Source organism: Grampus griseus (genome assembly GCF_964374135.1).
Source record: "Grampus griseus genome assembly, chromosome: 4".
NCBI lineage: Eukaryota > Metazoa > Chordata > Mammalia > Artiodactyla > Delphinidae > Grampus > Grampus griseus.
Genome location: NC_138997.1, coordinates 13,615,567 through 13,632,658, shown reverse-complemented (window position 1 = coordinate 13,632,658; position 17,092 = coordinate 13,615,567). Strand labels below are relative to the sequence as shown.

General features: G+C 46.3%; 1 protein-coding gene across 2 annotated transcripts in view; it reads left to right on the top strand.

The window, feature by feature from the left end:
* UNC5C (unc-5 netrin receptor C) overlaps positions 1-10,484 on the top strand; it is a gene marked incomplete at its 5' end in the record, with an annotated part of 395,086 nt that extends 384,602 nt beyond the window's left edge. For both annotated transcript variants that reach the window (XM_082653166.1, XM_082653165.1), the window contains 4 exons: positions 1,102-1,251; positions 3,216-3,380; positions 9,035-9,213; positions 9,977-10,484. In XM_082653166.1, the coding sequence (XP_082509292.1) occupies positions 1,102-1,251; positions 3,216-3,380; positions 9,035-9,213; positions 9,977-10,142 (660 nt within the window). In that variant the 3' untranslated portion in view covers positions 10,143-10,484. The remainder of the gene's footprint in view (positions 1-1,101; positions 1,252-3,215; positions 3,381-9,034; positions 9,214-9,976) is intronic.
* Between the last annotated feature and the right edge of the window lie 6,608 nt (positions 10,485-17,092).

Below are 17,092 nucleotides of genomic sequence, written 5' to 3'. Positions count from 1 at the left end.
TGGGATGGCCTGAGTGATCACCTGTGTTATTGAACCCCATGCTTCCGACTGAAATCTCACCAAAGAAGAAAATCGTATTTTGTTTTTATATTGTTATAAAATCCGTTTTCCTGAACCCATTTGGGAAAAAAGGTCACAGATGTCTGCGTATTCTTATCACTGAAACTTTTACAGCACGAGAGGGACAAACTGCACCAGGACGGTTCAGACAGCAGAGGAGACTCGGGGTGTTTGTTCATTGAGAACTTATGGTTTGCTGATGTTTGGATAATTGCAGCTGTAGCTGGAAATGCTTCATTAACTCCCATTAGCTAGCTTGAGGAGTGGAAGTAGATACAGAATTTATCTTCATGTTATATCTTTATAGCATAAGTAAAGTTACATAGCAAATTTAATCAGCCATGGTTCTTGAAAAATGAGGTGGTTTTTTAAAAAATTTAATCTGAGTGACTATTGAGATCAATAGTTGGTGCTGAAAAATCCTCCTAATCTGTATCAGTGTACTTTCCTCTGTTAGAATATTTAATGAGCATATTTTTATTTTTTAATAATTGGGAATTGTGCAGTGGATCATTTTAAGCACAAATTTTATTTCTGTAGGTAAAGAAACTGAAAAAAATAGAAAAAGTGCCCAAAACACATTCCAGATTTTTATTTGTTAGCTGGTATTTCCAATCTAAGATCTGGTTTGTTTTCTAGTTGTTTGCCCCTTTCCCTAAAAGTTCATTGAAAATCTACTTACGTATCTGTTTATCTACGTTTCTACCGATTTTTTCTTTTTGGGGGGATTCTCCCCATTTTGGGTTCTGATTGTCGTTGCCCCGTATTTGATTAAATACCCGACTTGTTCGTCAGGAAGTGTAGACTGTACTGAATGTACCGCACAACAGCGTCGTGTGGCTTGCTGACCCAGTCCACGGCCAGTAGGGCCCAGTCATGTGCAGACTGGCGGGGGCCTCAGTTGGAGGGTCTCGGGGCTGCAGGATGGAGGTCACGTGCTGCACAGTTAGGTTTGGGGGCTGGGGGCAGAGTGAGGAAGCATACTATGGAAGTGATGCCAGTCATTCATATTTGCTTTTGGTTTGGGACGTGTCGTCGCAGGAAGTCTTGCAGCTCGAGAGACAGATGGGAGGACAGCTCCTAGAAGAACCTAAGGCTCTTCACTTCAAAGGCAGCACCCACAACCTGCGCCTGTCCATTCATGATGTCGCCCATTCCCTCTGGAAGAGCAAATTGCTGGCCAAATATCAGGTAAGGTTCCCAAGCTGAACCAAAGGCTTGGAGACACCTGCAAAAGGGCTAGAATGATTTAGACAGAAGACACTCCCTTCCTTGAAAGTAATCCTATCTCAGTACTCATTTGTCCAAAATAGTTGGGGGGTGTTTAGGAGTTTTTGAAAAATACTCTAGACATATGGAGGAAATGCTTTTTTCTGAATTCTCTTTCAGATAACTTTACTATCAATGTTTTAGTAAATAAGATTTCCAAGTCCATCATGTCTGTGCATTCTCAGAGTAATGTTAACATTGAATTGGTAAAAACCAGCCTCAGATGCATTCATAGGAGAAAGGGAACATTGTTATCCCACATGCCACAAATTAGGCTTCCGCCTGGCTAGGAGAGTGCCTTTACATTGAAAACTTAGAAGGAAGCTCAGCTTGGAAGCTGGGATAGCAAGTGAAAATAAAACCTGGTCAGGATTTTATTAAATAACAGCATAAAATTACTGGTCCCAAGTCCCACTGTACGTAGCTGTGTGTGGGAAAAACAAGACTCCCCCGAGGTGTTCACCTCATCCTCCATCAGCCAGCCCACGCTCTCAGGAGACTGTGTGATGGGATCCCGAGCCTCAGACCCATCCTAGGAGTCGTCGACACCCTTAGGATCAGCAGTGAATCCTTGTCTACACACGTGCGAATCCAATCCCACACCCTGCACTGTAGCTGCACTGGTTGTGATTTCCTGATGTAGTAAGTCATGAACATACTAGAAGGGATGAAGGGAAGAGTTTCAGCTGTATTCTTACTCTCAGATGTCTGGTACTTACACAGAAATTGTGGGAAACAAACCCACTGGTTTGCTTACAGTCTCGAGCTGTGATGGGGGTACACGCTCAGCGCTTGATTGAAAGATTGGCTTTAACTTTCTCATTAAACAACCTCCCTTGCTTTCTTCTTTCTCTGATTTTGCAACTGCCATAAAAGTCCACAGATCTTCCCCTTTTATGAACAATTCTTTTTGTGCAACCATAATGGAAAGTTGTTTTTATAATAATGATAACCTGATGTTAGTTTAAGCTAAGCCTGGCTGAGTTCTCACCATCTGCCAGACTCTCGTGTACTTTGATTAATCTCATTTAACTCCCTCCATTCAGGTACTCTGTTGCTTAGGTACAGTCTTTCACAGATGAAGAAACTGAGGAAAGGTTAAGTAACTTGCCCCAAATCACCAAGTGAGCAAGGGGAAGGCATCCTATTTGTACTGGATTTGGCTCCAGAGCCTATGTTCTTAACCAACATGGTCTACCATTTTGTATCAATCCTTCTTCTTCCTTTATTGAAAAAAAGATTCTTGGGCTCTGTGAGGTGATCTAGACTCATAGACAATTGGGTCTGTTAGAGGCTTGGTGCCTTTTAGGCCAAGAACTTTTCTCTGGCAGCTAATCAAGCCTCCGGTTTCCAACCTGTAGTGAGTTTTGACTTTCCCCATCCTGTGCAGAGGGAGGACGTAGGCATGAAAGGGAACTGGGTCAGTGCGTCATCCTTTAGACTTTGCTTTTCTCCAGGGTACCATGGCAGGGGTTCCTTTTAATGGGCAATGACTGGAGTGTGTAGGTTTTATTTGGGCAATTGTCTAAACCTTAAAAAAAAGACCATTTACGATGTTTTCTTTGTTTTGGGGGGGTTTTTTTGTAAGTGACAGAGAAGCGGCAGGCTGGTTAGGTATAAGGATTCTGGGCTGATTCCCTGGGTTCAGACCTCAACTCTGCCACTTTCTAGCTGTGGCACTTTGGGTGAGTTCTTTAACATCTCTGGGCCTCAGTTTTTTTCACCTGAAAAGGAGGTTGGGATGTGCTTGTGCATGGACCCATCGTGAGGATTAAAGAAGGTAATTAACACGTGCGGTACTGAGATGAGTACTCTGCAGCGTGCTGTCTGATAGCTTCGTTGAGCGTTGGTCCCTCATTTGTGGCTCACCCTTTTATGTGCTTCAGGAAATTCCTTTCTACCACATCTGGAGTGGGTCTCAGAGAAACCTCCACTGCACGTTCACCCTGGAGAGATTTAGCCTGAACACAGTGGAGCTGGTCTGCAAACTCTGTGTGCGGCAGGTAGAGGGAGAAGGGCAGATCTTCCAGCTAAACTGCACCGTGTCCGAGGTAAGAGGCGCTCATTGGTCTCAGACCAGAGGAGGGACCGACCTCCGGGAGGGCCAGTGGGGTATAAAGTATCTCAGCGTGGGAAGTCCTGAGAAGCGCTCTGGAGGGCCTGCTGGTTCACAGAATAGTATTTTTAATGAACACAGGGAGCTAAAATTATATGAAAGTGTAATAGAGGATCCCTTGCAAAAAACAGGACTTTTACGTTTTGTGACATGAACTTAAGGATCTTGTCCTAACTTTTTACACAGACCTGAACTTCGAGTATAAGGTTCAATTTAAGTATCGCACACAGAGAGGAACTTTCCCAAAGCATCCCTGCTGTCCCCTGTTCCTTGTATCCTCCGCCTCTCCTCCTGTTCTGGTTCTTTCCTCGGAACTCACCTGCTTTGCCTGTCCGTGCACTCCCTGCCCCCTCTTGCCTCCTTTCCTTTTATCTCCATGTCGAAAGGAGAAGTCTCTTGGTCTCGGTGCTCTCTTATACATCATCCTCCAAATAGAAGAGATGCCCTTCTCCCCGAGGTAGGAGAGACAGTCCAGAAATAGAAGTAAAATCGACGCATTTCCCCACTGGCGCCCATCACGCTGCCTTTCCTCGCTGTGACCCTCACTTCCTTCAGGTGGGACTCTGTCATCTCTGAGATAGAGACATATAAAATCATCACTGCTATTTCAGACTTCTCTGGGTGGAAAGAGGGGGTGCTCATGACCTTATTGGTTACCTGGGACCCCAGGGCTTGGAGTTAGAACCATGGAAACGCTTCAGGCTGGAGGGACAAAAGGAAAAGGACAGGGTGAGAGGAAGGGGGCAGCACTGTCTGGGGCCTGTGGAGCTGAGCTTGGCGTTGCTTTTTGAGCCCCAGCACAGAATTGTCATATTTTAGAAGTACGGCCGGTATATGATTTAAAAGACTCCTTCTTCCTCGCTGTCTCATGCACAGCGACGAATGAAACGGCACCCTGTTCGGCGTGTCTCGCTCCACATGTATTTAAAGACAGTCTTCCTTAGCAAACCAAGGGGGGGAGCACATCAGCCTTGACGCTGCCACCTCCTCCTTTCCCACAGCCTGGCGAGCTGTGGTCATCGTTTCCTCCCTCCGTTTCATGAGACTTTTGCCTCATAAACAACTTTAGTCACAGGCCCCGGTGACATTCATAAGGCATGATCTTGGTGTCAGGGCGCCATGGCAACCGCCGGGCTTTTCTGTGCGCGGGCCCATCTACCGGGCCCGCAGCACCACCCCTGCTGGCTCGGGAGGGTGTTTTCACTTTCCAGGCCCAGCAGGTCTGCAAAGCTCAATACCCACCCAGCTCCAGCCACAACAAAGGCTGCGGAATTTTGGAGGGGGCGGCGAGGAGGTCTGCTCCTTTGATGCTTGCTTTCCGTTCAGCATGAGCAACGTGATGAAAAGGCAGAGGAGCTGTGGCCGCGAATGAAAGCGCGCTGGTCAGGGCTGACCCCCCCCCCCCGCACCCCGCCAGGCCAGCCAACCCCTCACCGAAGAGATAGTGTCGAGTCATAGTGTGATCAGTTTAAGGACCTTCTTTCCTGTGCCAACACAGGGGAAAGATGATTTCTTTTGCAACCTGGTGGCAGTCAGCTCAGGGAGGCCGACCCTTTCGTCTCCTCAGAGGCCTGTGACAGACAAGCACACTTAGCGGGGAGAGGCAGAAATGACCCGAGTCAGATGACTTTGGGGATTAGGGGCCACTCTGCTGCTTTTCCTTCTGGGTCACCGAGTCCCACCGTTGCTGTTAGCATTTGAATGCAGTGCATGTGGCCCGCAGAGCGGGGAGAGTTGGGCTGGTACTGATGTGGGGAGCCAGGCTGTGTGCTGGTGAACAATTGGCTCTGGAGAGCCCCGAGACCTGGATTCTCATCAAAAGCTCGAGGAGGGGTTCCCTGTGGCTACAAGCCACAACCAACCAGAGAAAAGGCTCCACTGGTGGTGCCTGTCTTCTGGACAGGGCTCCTCCCTAGGGTCACGTGGCAGGCTGGCAGGTGGCCCGGGGCTGCAGTTCCAACGTCCCATCTCCTGAAAATGAGCTGACTTGCCAGGAATGCGCTGCTGCCCTCCCCCTGCCACCCACTGCTCAAGGCGTCACCAGCGCTCCTTTCTAAAGCTCCTCGGCCCTTGGCCTCTGCCGTCAGGCACAGGGCCTGCTGCCCCCCAGGGAGACCAGGCTGTGCTTGACACAGACCGGGGTGATGTCAAGAGCTGGACGATTGTTCCTCTCTAGGGGCCTTGGCCAGAGATTCCTTACCTAGAGATAAAGCCTTTAGTCTCACAGAGATGAAGTTTAAGAATGAAAATGCCTAGAAGAGTTAAAAGTATGAGGATAAATGATGATAAAAGGTTTTTCCTTAGAGGGACAGGGGAGGTAATAAAGGAGAAGCTGCCCATCACCAGCAAGAGGGAAAAAAAGTAGAGGAGAGAAAGAAGCTTCAGTCTCGTTAGGACTTTTAGTTTTAGCTACAGTATAGACAAAGACGTTATAACCCTGTTAACTACTGACACACAGCACTTTCGTGCACACAAAGAACAATATTAAAGATGTACAAAGCCTCACTCTGCTATAGCCATCCTATCTATTCACCTCCTCTGTTTTCTATAACCTGTTCAAAAAGGACCCTTGGGAAAATCTAGTTTTTCTAAGTGACTTCAGGAAGAGTCAGAATACAGGAAAGGAAAGTCGTTTCTCCCGTGGAGTGTTGAAAACGTGTGCCACAGCAGCTGTTTGGTTAATGGTGAAAAATCATGTTTAACCAAGGGAAGCATAACATCAAAGACAGGTGGTACCAATATCATAAACAATTATTATAGTAAGTGTTCTGTGAGAGCATACCTGGAAGTAAAAGAAGAACTAACAGCAACAGAAATTACTAGATGAAATTTGAATGTAAATGTATATATGTATTTTTCTTTTACCTCCAAGGCTGCTGTCAGCCATCTGATAAGAGAGAGAAGGGCTTGTTTCATGCACAAGGAAATAAACAGGCACAGTAGCCAAGGCTGGAGACTCAGGGTTTGAAGGCCCACGTAAAGTGCTGACAGTTCTTTATTCACCAAGAGAAGGGGGACAACGTGTATGTGTGAGCAGACCTTCCTGAGAGTCGTGCCTGCCTTACCTTCAGGACTGAACAGTGAGGAGAGCCTTACCTTTAGCCACGTTTAGTTGGAATGTGGCAGCACTGTTCTGCAAGGTGGGCTTCTGTTAGGAACTGGCTTCATCCTCTTGCTCTACCAGAAAACATACCTTCCTCTCTTCAACAAATATGAATTGAGTAGCTTCCACGTTCAGGGCACTGCCCTGAGGGTCAAAGAAGTTCTGAGGATGACAAAAATACTCTCATCTCCAAGAACTTTGGGAAATCAGAGGAATTCGTCCGTAAGTACAACCAGCGTGCATAGAGCAGATGTAGAAGGAGGACAGGGGCTGTGGGAAGTGCTATAGGAGGGCTCCAGGCGGAGGGCTTTGGGCGGCTTTGCTCAGGGAACATGCTTTTCAGCCCACGTTTTGAGGTGTTTGCCTGACAGAGGTTAAGGGAAAGGGCAGAAGAACTCTCGAAGGTACATCCTTAAGAAAGGTGCTAGGAACAGTGAATGGTCCAGTCATGCCAGTGCAACCTGAGAAAGACAGGAGCCAGGCTGCCAGGTGGAGGGAACACAGGGGCCCCTCGTCCGCAGCAGGCCTGGCTCTGCAGGTTACAGGCATCCCAGGCTTCAGGCCGGCCCGCCAGGCAGGCCCTGCAGATAACCTCATGGCCTGATAAGGAGTTGGGAATCCATGTGGTAGGAGAGCCATTTAACACTTACCAAGAGAAGGCAGGAGAAACGTCAGCGCTGGGCTTTAGGAAGGTGAGTCTGGCATAAGGGACAGACCACAGGGAAGCAGCAGGGAGCTGGTGAGGCCACGAGGCAGCGCTACACCAAGCAGAACCCCCCCCCCCCCCACTCCCCGTTCAGACTCAGCCTCCACCGCAGGCCAGGGATGGGCAGGCTGGGTTTCCTTCCAGGCCCCATTGTTATGGTCCAGACGAGAAGCAAGCAGGACTTGCAAGTGGGCCGGAGCGCTAAGCTGTGGAATGAGGTGTGATTTCTCCACGCCTCTGCCCGCCCCCGCTCCCAATTTTATACCTGAGAGAAGCGCTGGCCACTTGGGTGCAGACGTTCCCAACGTAAATCTGTTGAAAAGCACGGACATATGCCTTCGGTCCGCTCTTCTGGTTTAAGCCCTTTGTTTAAGCCCTATGCCCTTGAGGTCAGGAGCCCTCTGTCCTCGTGGTCCCTCGGAAAGAGCTCTGTGCCCAGTGCAGGGAAAGCTCTTTGGGATTCAGGGACTCCAGCGTATCTCATACCAGTCTTTTCAGTCCTGCTATGTGCTGGAGTTGTTAACATAAAGGAGCCACTGGAATCCTCCGAGGCTCAGTTTGCCAAGTTTTGGGTTCTGAGGCCAGATATTGTGATCACAGCCAACACCACTTGATGGTCTATAGCAAAAAAATTTGTTTTGCTCTAACGTGCCCTCCAGAGTCCCCAGACGGACCCTGTGCCGTGTGATCGCACAAGCCTCGCAGTGGGCCTGGGCTGCTGATCCTGGAACACAGACCGTGGCCCCCAGGTGTAGGAACGGCAGGGTCTGGGAGGCTCTGGAGGACGGGGGCACTGACGTCTGAGCGGAGCCCTCCACCAGACCCCGAGACTTCCTGATGGCTGGACCCGCGTGTGGCTGTTTTATCCTCCAGCAACTAATTATGTTCACCACGGAGTTACCTGCTCTGAAAAAGAGAGAGATGACATTTAAAGTAGATTAAGTGGATTTTCTTTTATTGCTTTAATCGTCCCCAGGCAACATTTGCTTTTGCTTTTCCAACCAGCAGAAGTGATCAGAAAATGATTAGAGTTTCTCCTGCAGATGAATTTCAGGTTTTGCAATCGTGCTGTTTTATGAGCTGAAACTATCTCAAGAGCCAATCTGTGGTTTTCTCTACTAAAATTAGATTTAAAAACAAGGGTGCACAGCAATTGGAGGATTCTGTTAGCAGCTTGCCCTGAAGCCAGGTACTGTGTTCGCCATTTTCTTTTAAATAATTAGTCTTAATTCGATGTCATTTAGAGGAGAGCTGTGTTCCATTTCATTCAACAAAAGCAGGCCCCGAGCCATCTTCTGCAGAGGTTAGAGGGAGAATTTACTCAAGCGTTTGCCCAGGGCTTCCCCTCAGGGTCAGACAGCCTCTAGAATCTCAGATCTAGATCAGTTCATTCTCAAAGAGCCGCCCTTTTGAACATTTCTCTCCCCCCCCCCAAAACCTAAACCTTTAGCAGTATTGATATTCCCTTGCTCATCCTGGAGAATCCCATTAGAAAAGCTGTAATTGAATTACACCCGAGCTTTCCAGCTAGCCCAGTCCTTACAGAAGACCCGTACATCCAAGGCTATGCAAAAATCAGCTCAGAATGTACCTCTTCCTCTCAGCCAGGTTACAGAGAATCACAGCCGTCAGCCAGAAAGAAGCCATTCTCACTAAGGAGAATATAATAACATTCATTCTCTTCTTACCATTCAAAGCAAGGCATTATGTTGATTGGCTCAATAAGGACTGCTTTTGTCTTCAGAAATAATGCTGTGTTGTTCCCGTGCCTGAACTACAGGAACCTACTGGCATCGATTTGCCTCTGCTGGATCCAGCCAGCACCGTCACCACCATGACGGGACCCAGTGCTTTCAGCATCCCTCCCCCTATCCGGCAGAAGCTCTGTAGCAGCCTGGATGCCCCACAGACGAGGGGTCATGACTGGAGGATGCTGGCCCATAAGCTAAACCTGGACAGGTAGGTATGGCCAGGCTTCAGAACTAGTTCCTGTTAGACCATCGGGCTCCAGGACTGATAGAGCTGACTTAGGGCAACGTTCATTCTTTTTCTCCATCTGTACATTTACTTACTTTTCATTATGACAACATGTATTAAGCTCCTACCTTGTATCTTGCACCATGGTCTTGCAAACACGTTGTTGAGAGACATCCTGGGCTTACCTGACATTTGTAAATATCAGGTTTTGTGATCCACTTCGCAAAGCTGACAGGCTAAGTCCCCCTAAATGATATATCCATTCGCTAATTTGTTCCTCGCCTCCTGTTGAGCAGGACCTAATGCTGGATGGGTAATGAACATGCTAAACACAGCGCCGCCAGGAAGTTATGAAGAGACCTCCGGAGCCTCTTCTTTGTAGAACGTTGCCGTCACGACCAAGCAAAAGGCGTGGCATAACCTGTCAAAGATGATCAGAGCCTGGGCTGGAAAGAAAACATAAGTCTCTCGGTTTCCTGTTTAGGATGTGACCCACAGACATCTTGTCTCTTAAATTATCTTACTCAGAGTTGAGGTTAAAGTTAAGGCATCACGTCTCCTGTCTGGGGCTGACCTAATTAAGTATGGGCTAGTTGTTCAGAACGGCTCACTGCAAGCCACAGTTTCCCAAGTGGGTCCAGTTATACTTACAGAAATGCAGTAACGAAAAGGTTTAGTAAAAACTGAAAGGAAAAGAGATCCGTACATCACACCATTCAGCACCTTTTCCCATTACCAATTACAGGTACTTGAATTACTTTGCCACCAAATCAAGTCCAACTGGCGTCATCCTGGATCTCTGGGAGGCACAGAACTTCCCAGATGGAAACCTGAGCGTGCTGGCAGCTGTCTTGGAGGAGATGGGAAGACATGAAACAGTAGTGTCGTTAGCAGCAGAAGGGCAGTATTGACCCAGGCTGGGGCTGAGAGTGAAGCAGGAGAGTCACAGGGAGTCTGTGGACGTCCAGGGGCTCAGAGCTGAGGAGGAAACCCAGTCTAGACCAGTGAGCTCCACAGGCAAGATTGCAGCGGGAGAGAGAAGGAAAACAGACACAACTACCAATATACATGCCCACTCTACTCGGACATCGTCACAGGAGTTAAGAACAATTGTACAAATGTGTATCTTGAATTTAGAAATCAACCTAATTTTCCTCTTAGTTGGGCTGTATGCTGTGTGGTACAGGATCTTACAGTTTCCTAGGAAACGCTTTTTATTGCTATCCAGATCTATGGATAAACTTTCTTAACAAACCCAGTTTCTACAAACGTTGTTTACATCCAGTTGGACAGGGATGCAGACACTGTCCATGGCTCGTTCTATTTTTGTTTAAATCATTTGAAGTTGAAGCTGTGGACGGTTTGCTGTGTCTCTTTCAGATTAGTAATTCACAGACTTTTCCTACAAATCATGTGCATCAAGTGTCTCAGAGATAATCCTCCCATCAGTGTTCTGTTTCTAGAACTTGTAGAACCAGTGTTACTGTTTGTATCGGGGAAGTGGAGAACCTAAGTATAAAGGAGAGAGAGCTAAGACTTCCTTATTCCTTGAGGGTACCCACCTCACGCCCTTGGGGAATAAAGCTATAGCGTGGCAGGGAAGACAGGGATTCACGTTCAGCCACACAAACAAGCATTTTTTCCACAACATGTGTGTTTGTAATATGCAACTTGAAGTGGTTTTTTTTTAAAAGAAAGGTATTATTATTATCATCATCATTATTATTGATGAGTATTTACAAGTATTCTAGTAAAAGGATTTTCTTTTAACTTGTTTTTGTTAGCAGTACTGTTAGTATTTAGGTATTGACCTGACCCGGGCACCTTCTCATAACAAGGTGGGCGTGGTCACCAGTTTAATTAAACAGGCATTGCTTCCCTGACCTTTTGTCTTTCTCCCATCATTCTGCCTGGAAAGGAGGTAAATGCTCACTGGCCTTGTCAGTCTGGTCTCTGAGCTTGCTCAGGCAGGGGCTCTGTCCTCTGAGTCTCGTCACGAGAAGCGTTCAAGTGTTCTGATTCAGGCTTTACTCAGCATTGTGGTCACACAGCCCCACACGCCTCTCGTGGGTCCTCTGTCTACCTTGGAGGCAGTGTGGCTGAAGGAACAGCCTCTGAGCTGGAAACCGGTTCTCATTGTGGGTTTGTCATTGTCTGGCTGTGCTACCTTGGGAGAGTCATTTACCCTCACTGGACCTCAGCTTCCTCACCTGTAAACTGAAGGGATGGGATTAGATCAGCTCAAGGTTCTAAAATGCTTGACTTCCACTGTGATGCTCCCAGTCTCCGCCATCAGTATGAAGACCACAATGGATGCTGACCTGGATCATTTAAAGATTCAACTAGCCTTTCGCCCAGGCTACATTATGCCTTTCAAATAGTTCCCACTTGGAAGATAATTATTCTAACCTGTAACATATTTGTCATGCTTTCAAGTCTTGTCTTTGTGTCACTGCATCACGCTGTTCACCCAGAGATGGCATCCCTTTATTATCACTTTCTTTCCTCTCTTGGGACCAGTTGCCTTCCTGACTAGTTGCAAATTATGTTCTATTATTGTCTTGGTCAAAATTTTTTTAATTAAAAAAATTTTTAACTGAAAAATAGTCAACAGACTACTTTGTGTAAACTATGCTATTTCCTGAGGACCATCACAGGCTCTTTGTTTTAACACAGGGACTCCATTCATTCAGCAGGTGGGGAATAAAGAGTCAACAGCCCAGGAGCCAAACCAAGATTGAACAAGCAGCACCCGTGCGTATGAATCAGAACTTTCAAAACATGGCTGTGGTTAACTTTTGGGCTGGAGGTATCCAAGTTGCTGACTGGATTTGAATTAGAAATAATTTTATACCCTTTTCCCCTTCTTTCCATATATATTTCCTCTCCTGACTGACTATTTTGGTAACTTTTTGATATTCCCAGGTTCCTCCATCCTCATCATCGAGAAACTGCTGATACCTTGTAGGGAGCCTTTTCTTTCCTGCCTTTTATTTCTTATCTTTTGTTTTAGATGCATATTCCATAATCTCTCTCAGACCACCCCCCTGTACCATATATAAGAATATGTTACACTTATTGTGAAAGGGAAAGATTGCACTAACAAGTTCAGTGGATAATGCTTATACCAATGCATCTTTGACCAAAAGATAGTAAAATTCTACATTAAAAAAAATTTAATACATAATTTTTAAAAAGGAGGAGGAGGAAAGAGCTGTTGTCCATTGCTGCATCTTAAAAGAACTTCTCAAGGTTACTCACCATTACTGGTTTGGGGGGCTGTCATCTGTGGAAGTCAAGAATTAGAAATCTGATACCTAAGGAGAAATAGAAAGGAGTAACTATGTAGTATTCAGATAAATCAATTCCAAAACTGACTAAAAAGTCATCAACACAGAACTACAGAACACAGCAGGAACTGTATTTTTGAGGCTCCCCCATTGAGGGGGGGGCCTTTGGGGTTCACTTCAGATGCTTCGTGGTTTTCGGTTAACGGGCAGAGCGGTTGATTCCCTATAAGTGAGCTATTCATCTGTCATCAGGTGAATGGCAACTTCCATATGTACAGCACAGCATTTACATTTATATCAAATGATTTTCCCTGCGAATTCTGATTTCCTTCCTTGGAGGGAGTGAAGTAATCGCTGTTAGACTGCTCTCAAACTCGGAAGACCCAGACTCAGCAGTTCAGCACGTAGGGAGCCGCCTTCTCAGCCATCCTGTGACACGTCCTGCCTGTCATTCCTAGGGCTTCTATGTAGGTTGTGGGCAAAGACCAGTTTACTTCATCCGGAAGGAAAACAAATCGATCACTTGTGCATGATGCCATCTAGTGGTGGATAACGCAATCTACCCTGCGTCTAATCGGAAAACGGGAAAAGTTGTTTGACCAAGGGAATGGACACCTATAGCGTCTGCAGGACCTTTATGACAAACAGACGTGGGGAAATTTTCACTTCTAGTTTTCTTATTCTCACATTGTTTTTCACTTAAATTAGCCATACCAAAAATTACATGTCCTTATGAGCCTAGAACATTTGTTACTAACTCGTTCATACACAACACGTCTCAAGTTGGGTTTTGGTTATAGGAATAATAGAAGTATGTAAAAATCTGTCTGAAACAGTTTTTGAAAAGTTGTCATTTTTAATATTTATATTTTTCATTGGGCTTTATATGTTTTAAATCTTTTAGTTCTCTAGTATTTATTTTTGAGGGTGTAAGAAGCACCCACTTAGAAATAAGTTTTATATATGCAAATGAAAATAGTGTGTCTAATGAAGTGGAAACTGTGCTTGATAACCAAGGAGAAGAAATTAGCCTCCTGAATTTGGGGATCTAAAGGCAGAGGTTTCCTCCTGTTTTCACTTTCCTCTCACCAAACTCACTGAAATTTCCTTTAAGTGATCTGGAAGGAACAGAAGTTAGATTCAGAGTTGATAACTGGGCACAAGGTGATGCCAAACATGTAACACCGAGGTGCTCACAGCCAGTAGCCTTTTCATAAACAGCATGAACGCCAGTGTGGATACTCACCTCAGCTACCCAGAAAAATCCCCATATTATCACAGGAGTAATGTAAGCTCTTCCAAGGCAGGGCAATATTTGGGGTGAGATGTCCATTGTTAAGTTGCATAACCATTAGCCATTTTTACATATACTATTATTTTGTAGATTTTAATCTCCCAACTTTCAAATAGTAGAACCATTGTTTAGGAAGAACTCACGGAGACTGAGTTCAGGACACTCGAGAAACTACACAGTAATAATTTTTTAGAGGTATTTCTCCTATAAGAAGGATATCTTAAACATTCCAATAGTATACTCGTTTTTTTTGTTGTTGTTGTTGTTTTTAACTTCTTCTGGAGAAGAGCAGACAAGGCTCTTGCTTATGTGTCCGTAAGTGTGTCTCTGTCGGGGACACAGCAGCTGTGTTCCTGGTCCACTTACTCCGCTGTCTCTATCATTAATGTTTGAGGAAGGAAGCAGTAGGTGATCACTGGCTCCTCAGAATTCACAGCCTTTGCCACTACAAGGTCTGCTCCCGTGAGGTCAAGCAAATAAAAATACTGACCTGCAAGAGTGTAAAGTAGGTAGAAAAGGTTTAGTTGTCGAATTCTCAGTTTGCAGGTCGAATGGGAGCGTTGGCTCTCGCTGAGCAGTTGCTCTGGTCAAGGTGTCAGTCTCGCACAAAGGCCTCAGTCCTCGGTCCAGGTTCACGGCTGATGAAAGCAAGGATGACTGTGGAAACAGCCAAAGTGAAATTGGGTTTTATCCATCTTCTCTGAGAACAGGCGAGCTCTTGTGAGTCAGAATGCCATTGCTCAAAGCCAGTTATCTGTAAAGATGATAATGGTCAATGAGCATTAGATTTTATGGATCCAATAAGGAAAATATTTTTATTATTATCTCAAGGTAATCAAACATTGTTTTACCTTTTGAGTGTCTCATAGCACCAACTATTACACTTTGCTTTTTCGCTTTTTTTCTATTGTTTTTTTTAACCTTACTGAGCTACGCTTGACTGAAATCCTTAGAACTTGGCCTCTGTGCACTGAAGTGCTGTTTCATTACCCTAAGAAATCTATCTGTATAATCTCTGGCTGTAATGATGACTTTGAAATAGTTCCTTTGCCTCTCAAATGATTCCCGCCCCCCCCCCCCATGGTATAGGCATGAGGGGAATACATACATTGTAAGCATTGTTCATTTAAGGCTGTATTCATACAGGTCAAGTAAGCCAAATGGAGTCATAAATATCTCCAGAATTCATGCCTGAAACCTCCTATTTTTGAAAAGTAGGGAGATGGCCTTGTATGTCACTGGGTGGGTTTCTGATACAGGCTAACAATTAACTTCCTGATCCTGTAGTCTTATAAACCTTGTGACTGCTCCCATTTTGGGAAATCCTGCTCTAAAAATCTGTCTTCAGAAGAGTTCATGGCGCCCAGCTTTTTCAGTGGCCCTGTCACCTCCCTGTACTGATCTACAGGTAGGATATTTATGGGCTCATGAAACAAAACATAACGTACACTCCCAGCCCTATTTTAGCATGGTCGAGGGCAGCGTTGCCAGGACAGACAGGAACTCCACAAACGCACTAGCACACAAAACCAAGCAGGTGTAAGAGGCTACTACTTCCCAGCCCGCTGTATACTTAGACTGTTGCGTATTGCAGAGAACTGTCCAGAGATCTTCCGGTATCCCTGCAGAGCGTCAGGAGAGTCTTGGCCTACCAGCTATGGAGTAGGAAACAAGGAAGGTGCCCTGAGATAAGGTCAGCTGCCCACCAGGCAAAGCATTTGCTACCGTATGCCAGCCTCTAAACATGCCATTTCAGATTGTGCCTCAGCGAAATTCTAAGTTGCTGAGGCCGTAGCACTTCAGGGTCTTTAATTTAACAAACATGCTCAAATCCCTGATGCCAACCTTAAATTCCAGAAGTCTACTGGACTCGGCACTATCACAGCTGCTGCTGAACCTGATGGCATCTACCCAGGGTGGAAAACCCCTCAGTACTGAGCTCAGAATGTGAATCGTAGGCAATTTTTGCTGATCGGCAGCCTAAGAATTGATGAGCCCTTGACCTCTGCATATCAGCACTTCCGGGAGGCAACATCCCAGAATCATGACCTGAACTATGTCCTGGATGCTAAACCTGTTCAGAGCAGCATAAAAGAGCAAGAAATCCACAGCCAGTGGAAAATGCTGGACAGCAATCGGAACAAGCTGAATGTGCGATCTGCATTCTCCCCTTTGCTCTTTCCCAGGCCTCCCGTTGGTAGTGAGACCCTCACCCTCCCAATGGGATGCGTTTAGCCCAGTTGCAGGGACTAGCATCCCTGTGTGTGTGTGTGTTGTGTGTCAACGTGTTGTATGTGTTCACTGAGTTTAATGTTGACCTGTCGCAAGTTGGTGACCTTCCTCTTGGCTCTTTCTAAAGAAGACAACCAATGTTTGTCAGAGAAAACTCCCCAGCAGTCTGCGGTGCAGTGCCGTGTCATCCACCTGCTACTCCCTGGGGAACAGTTCAACTGCAGAAATGTCACATTAAGGTTTTGTGCTTTGTTGTCTTTCTTTTTTTAAACACGACACAACGTTGGCTTTTCGGATACGGAACACTTCTTTTGCTGTTGTGGAGTCCCCTCTTGCCGTATCTTCTATGCAATTCCTTTTCTAGAAAACCCCTGCGGAGGCTTGCTCTCTGGGGTCCTGTCCGTGTTCGCCGTGTGCTGGAAGCGAGGGATGCCGGCTCTGGCTGTGTCTCTCCTCTCTCCCTGGCTGCCTCTCCCCATTTTCCTGCAGTCCCTCGGTTTGTAAATTTGCCTGCATTTATCCTGTCAGCCAACATGTACAAAATGTAAAAGAATTTTTAAACAGGTGATAAATTATATTTATAAGCAACAGAGAGCGCCACCCCCCTTGTTTCTTCACAGCAAAGCCCTCTGCGTGAAGAGTCACGTGGTGGCCCCGTAACAGGACAGAAAAGCTCTTGGATTCTGCACAGACAGTAATCCCAACGCCCCTCAGGCCAGGATGAGGTTCTAGAACGGTGCTTCTCAAGCGTCTCCACACACTTGAGTCACGGGAGGAGCTTTACCAAACACAACTGCCTGGATCTCACCCTCAGAGAACCTGGGTCTGGGGTGTGGCCTGGGTGTTGGGACTGTTTTAAGCCCCCAGGTTAGCAGTTATGGGGGAACCGGGTCTGGGGACTGCTGTCAGAGGTGCTGGGGAGTTGGGAAGAAAGCAAGTGGGAGGCCAGACCCTCAGAGACTCGATTTTAAATGAAGTCTGCACAGAGAGAATGGACCTGTGGTTGCCAAGGGGGAGGGGGGGAGGCAGAGGGATGGACTGGGAG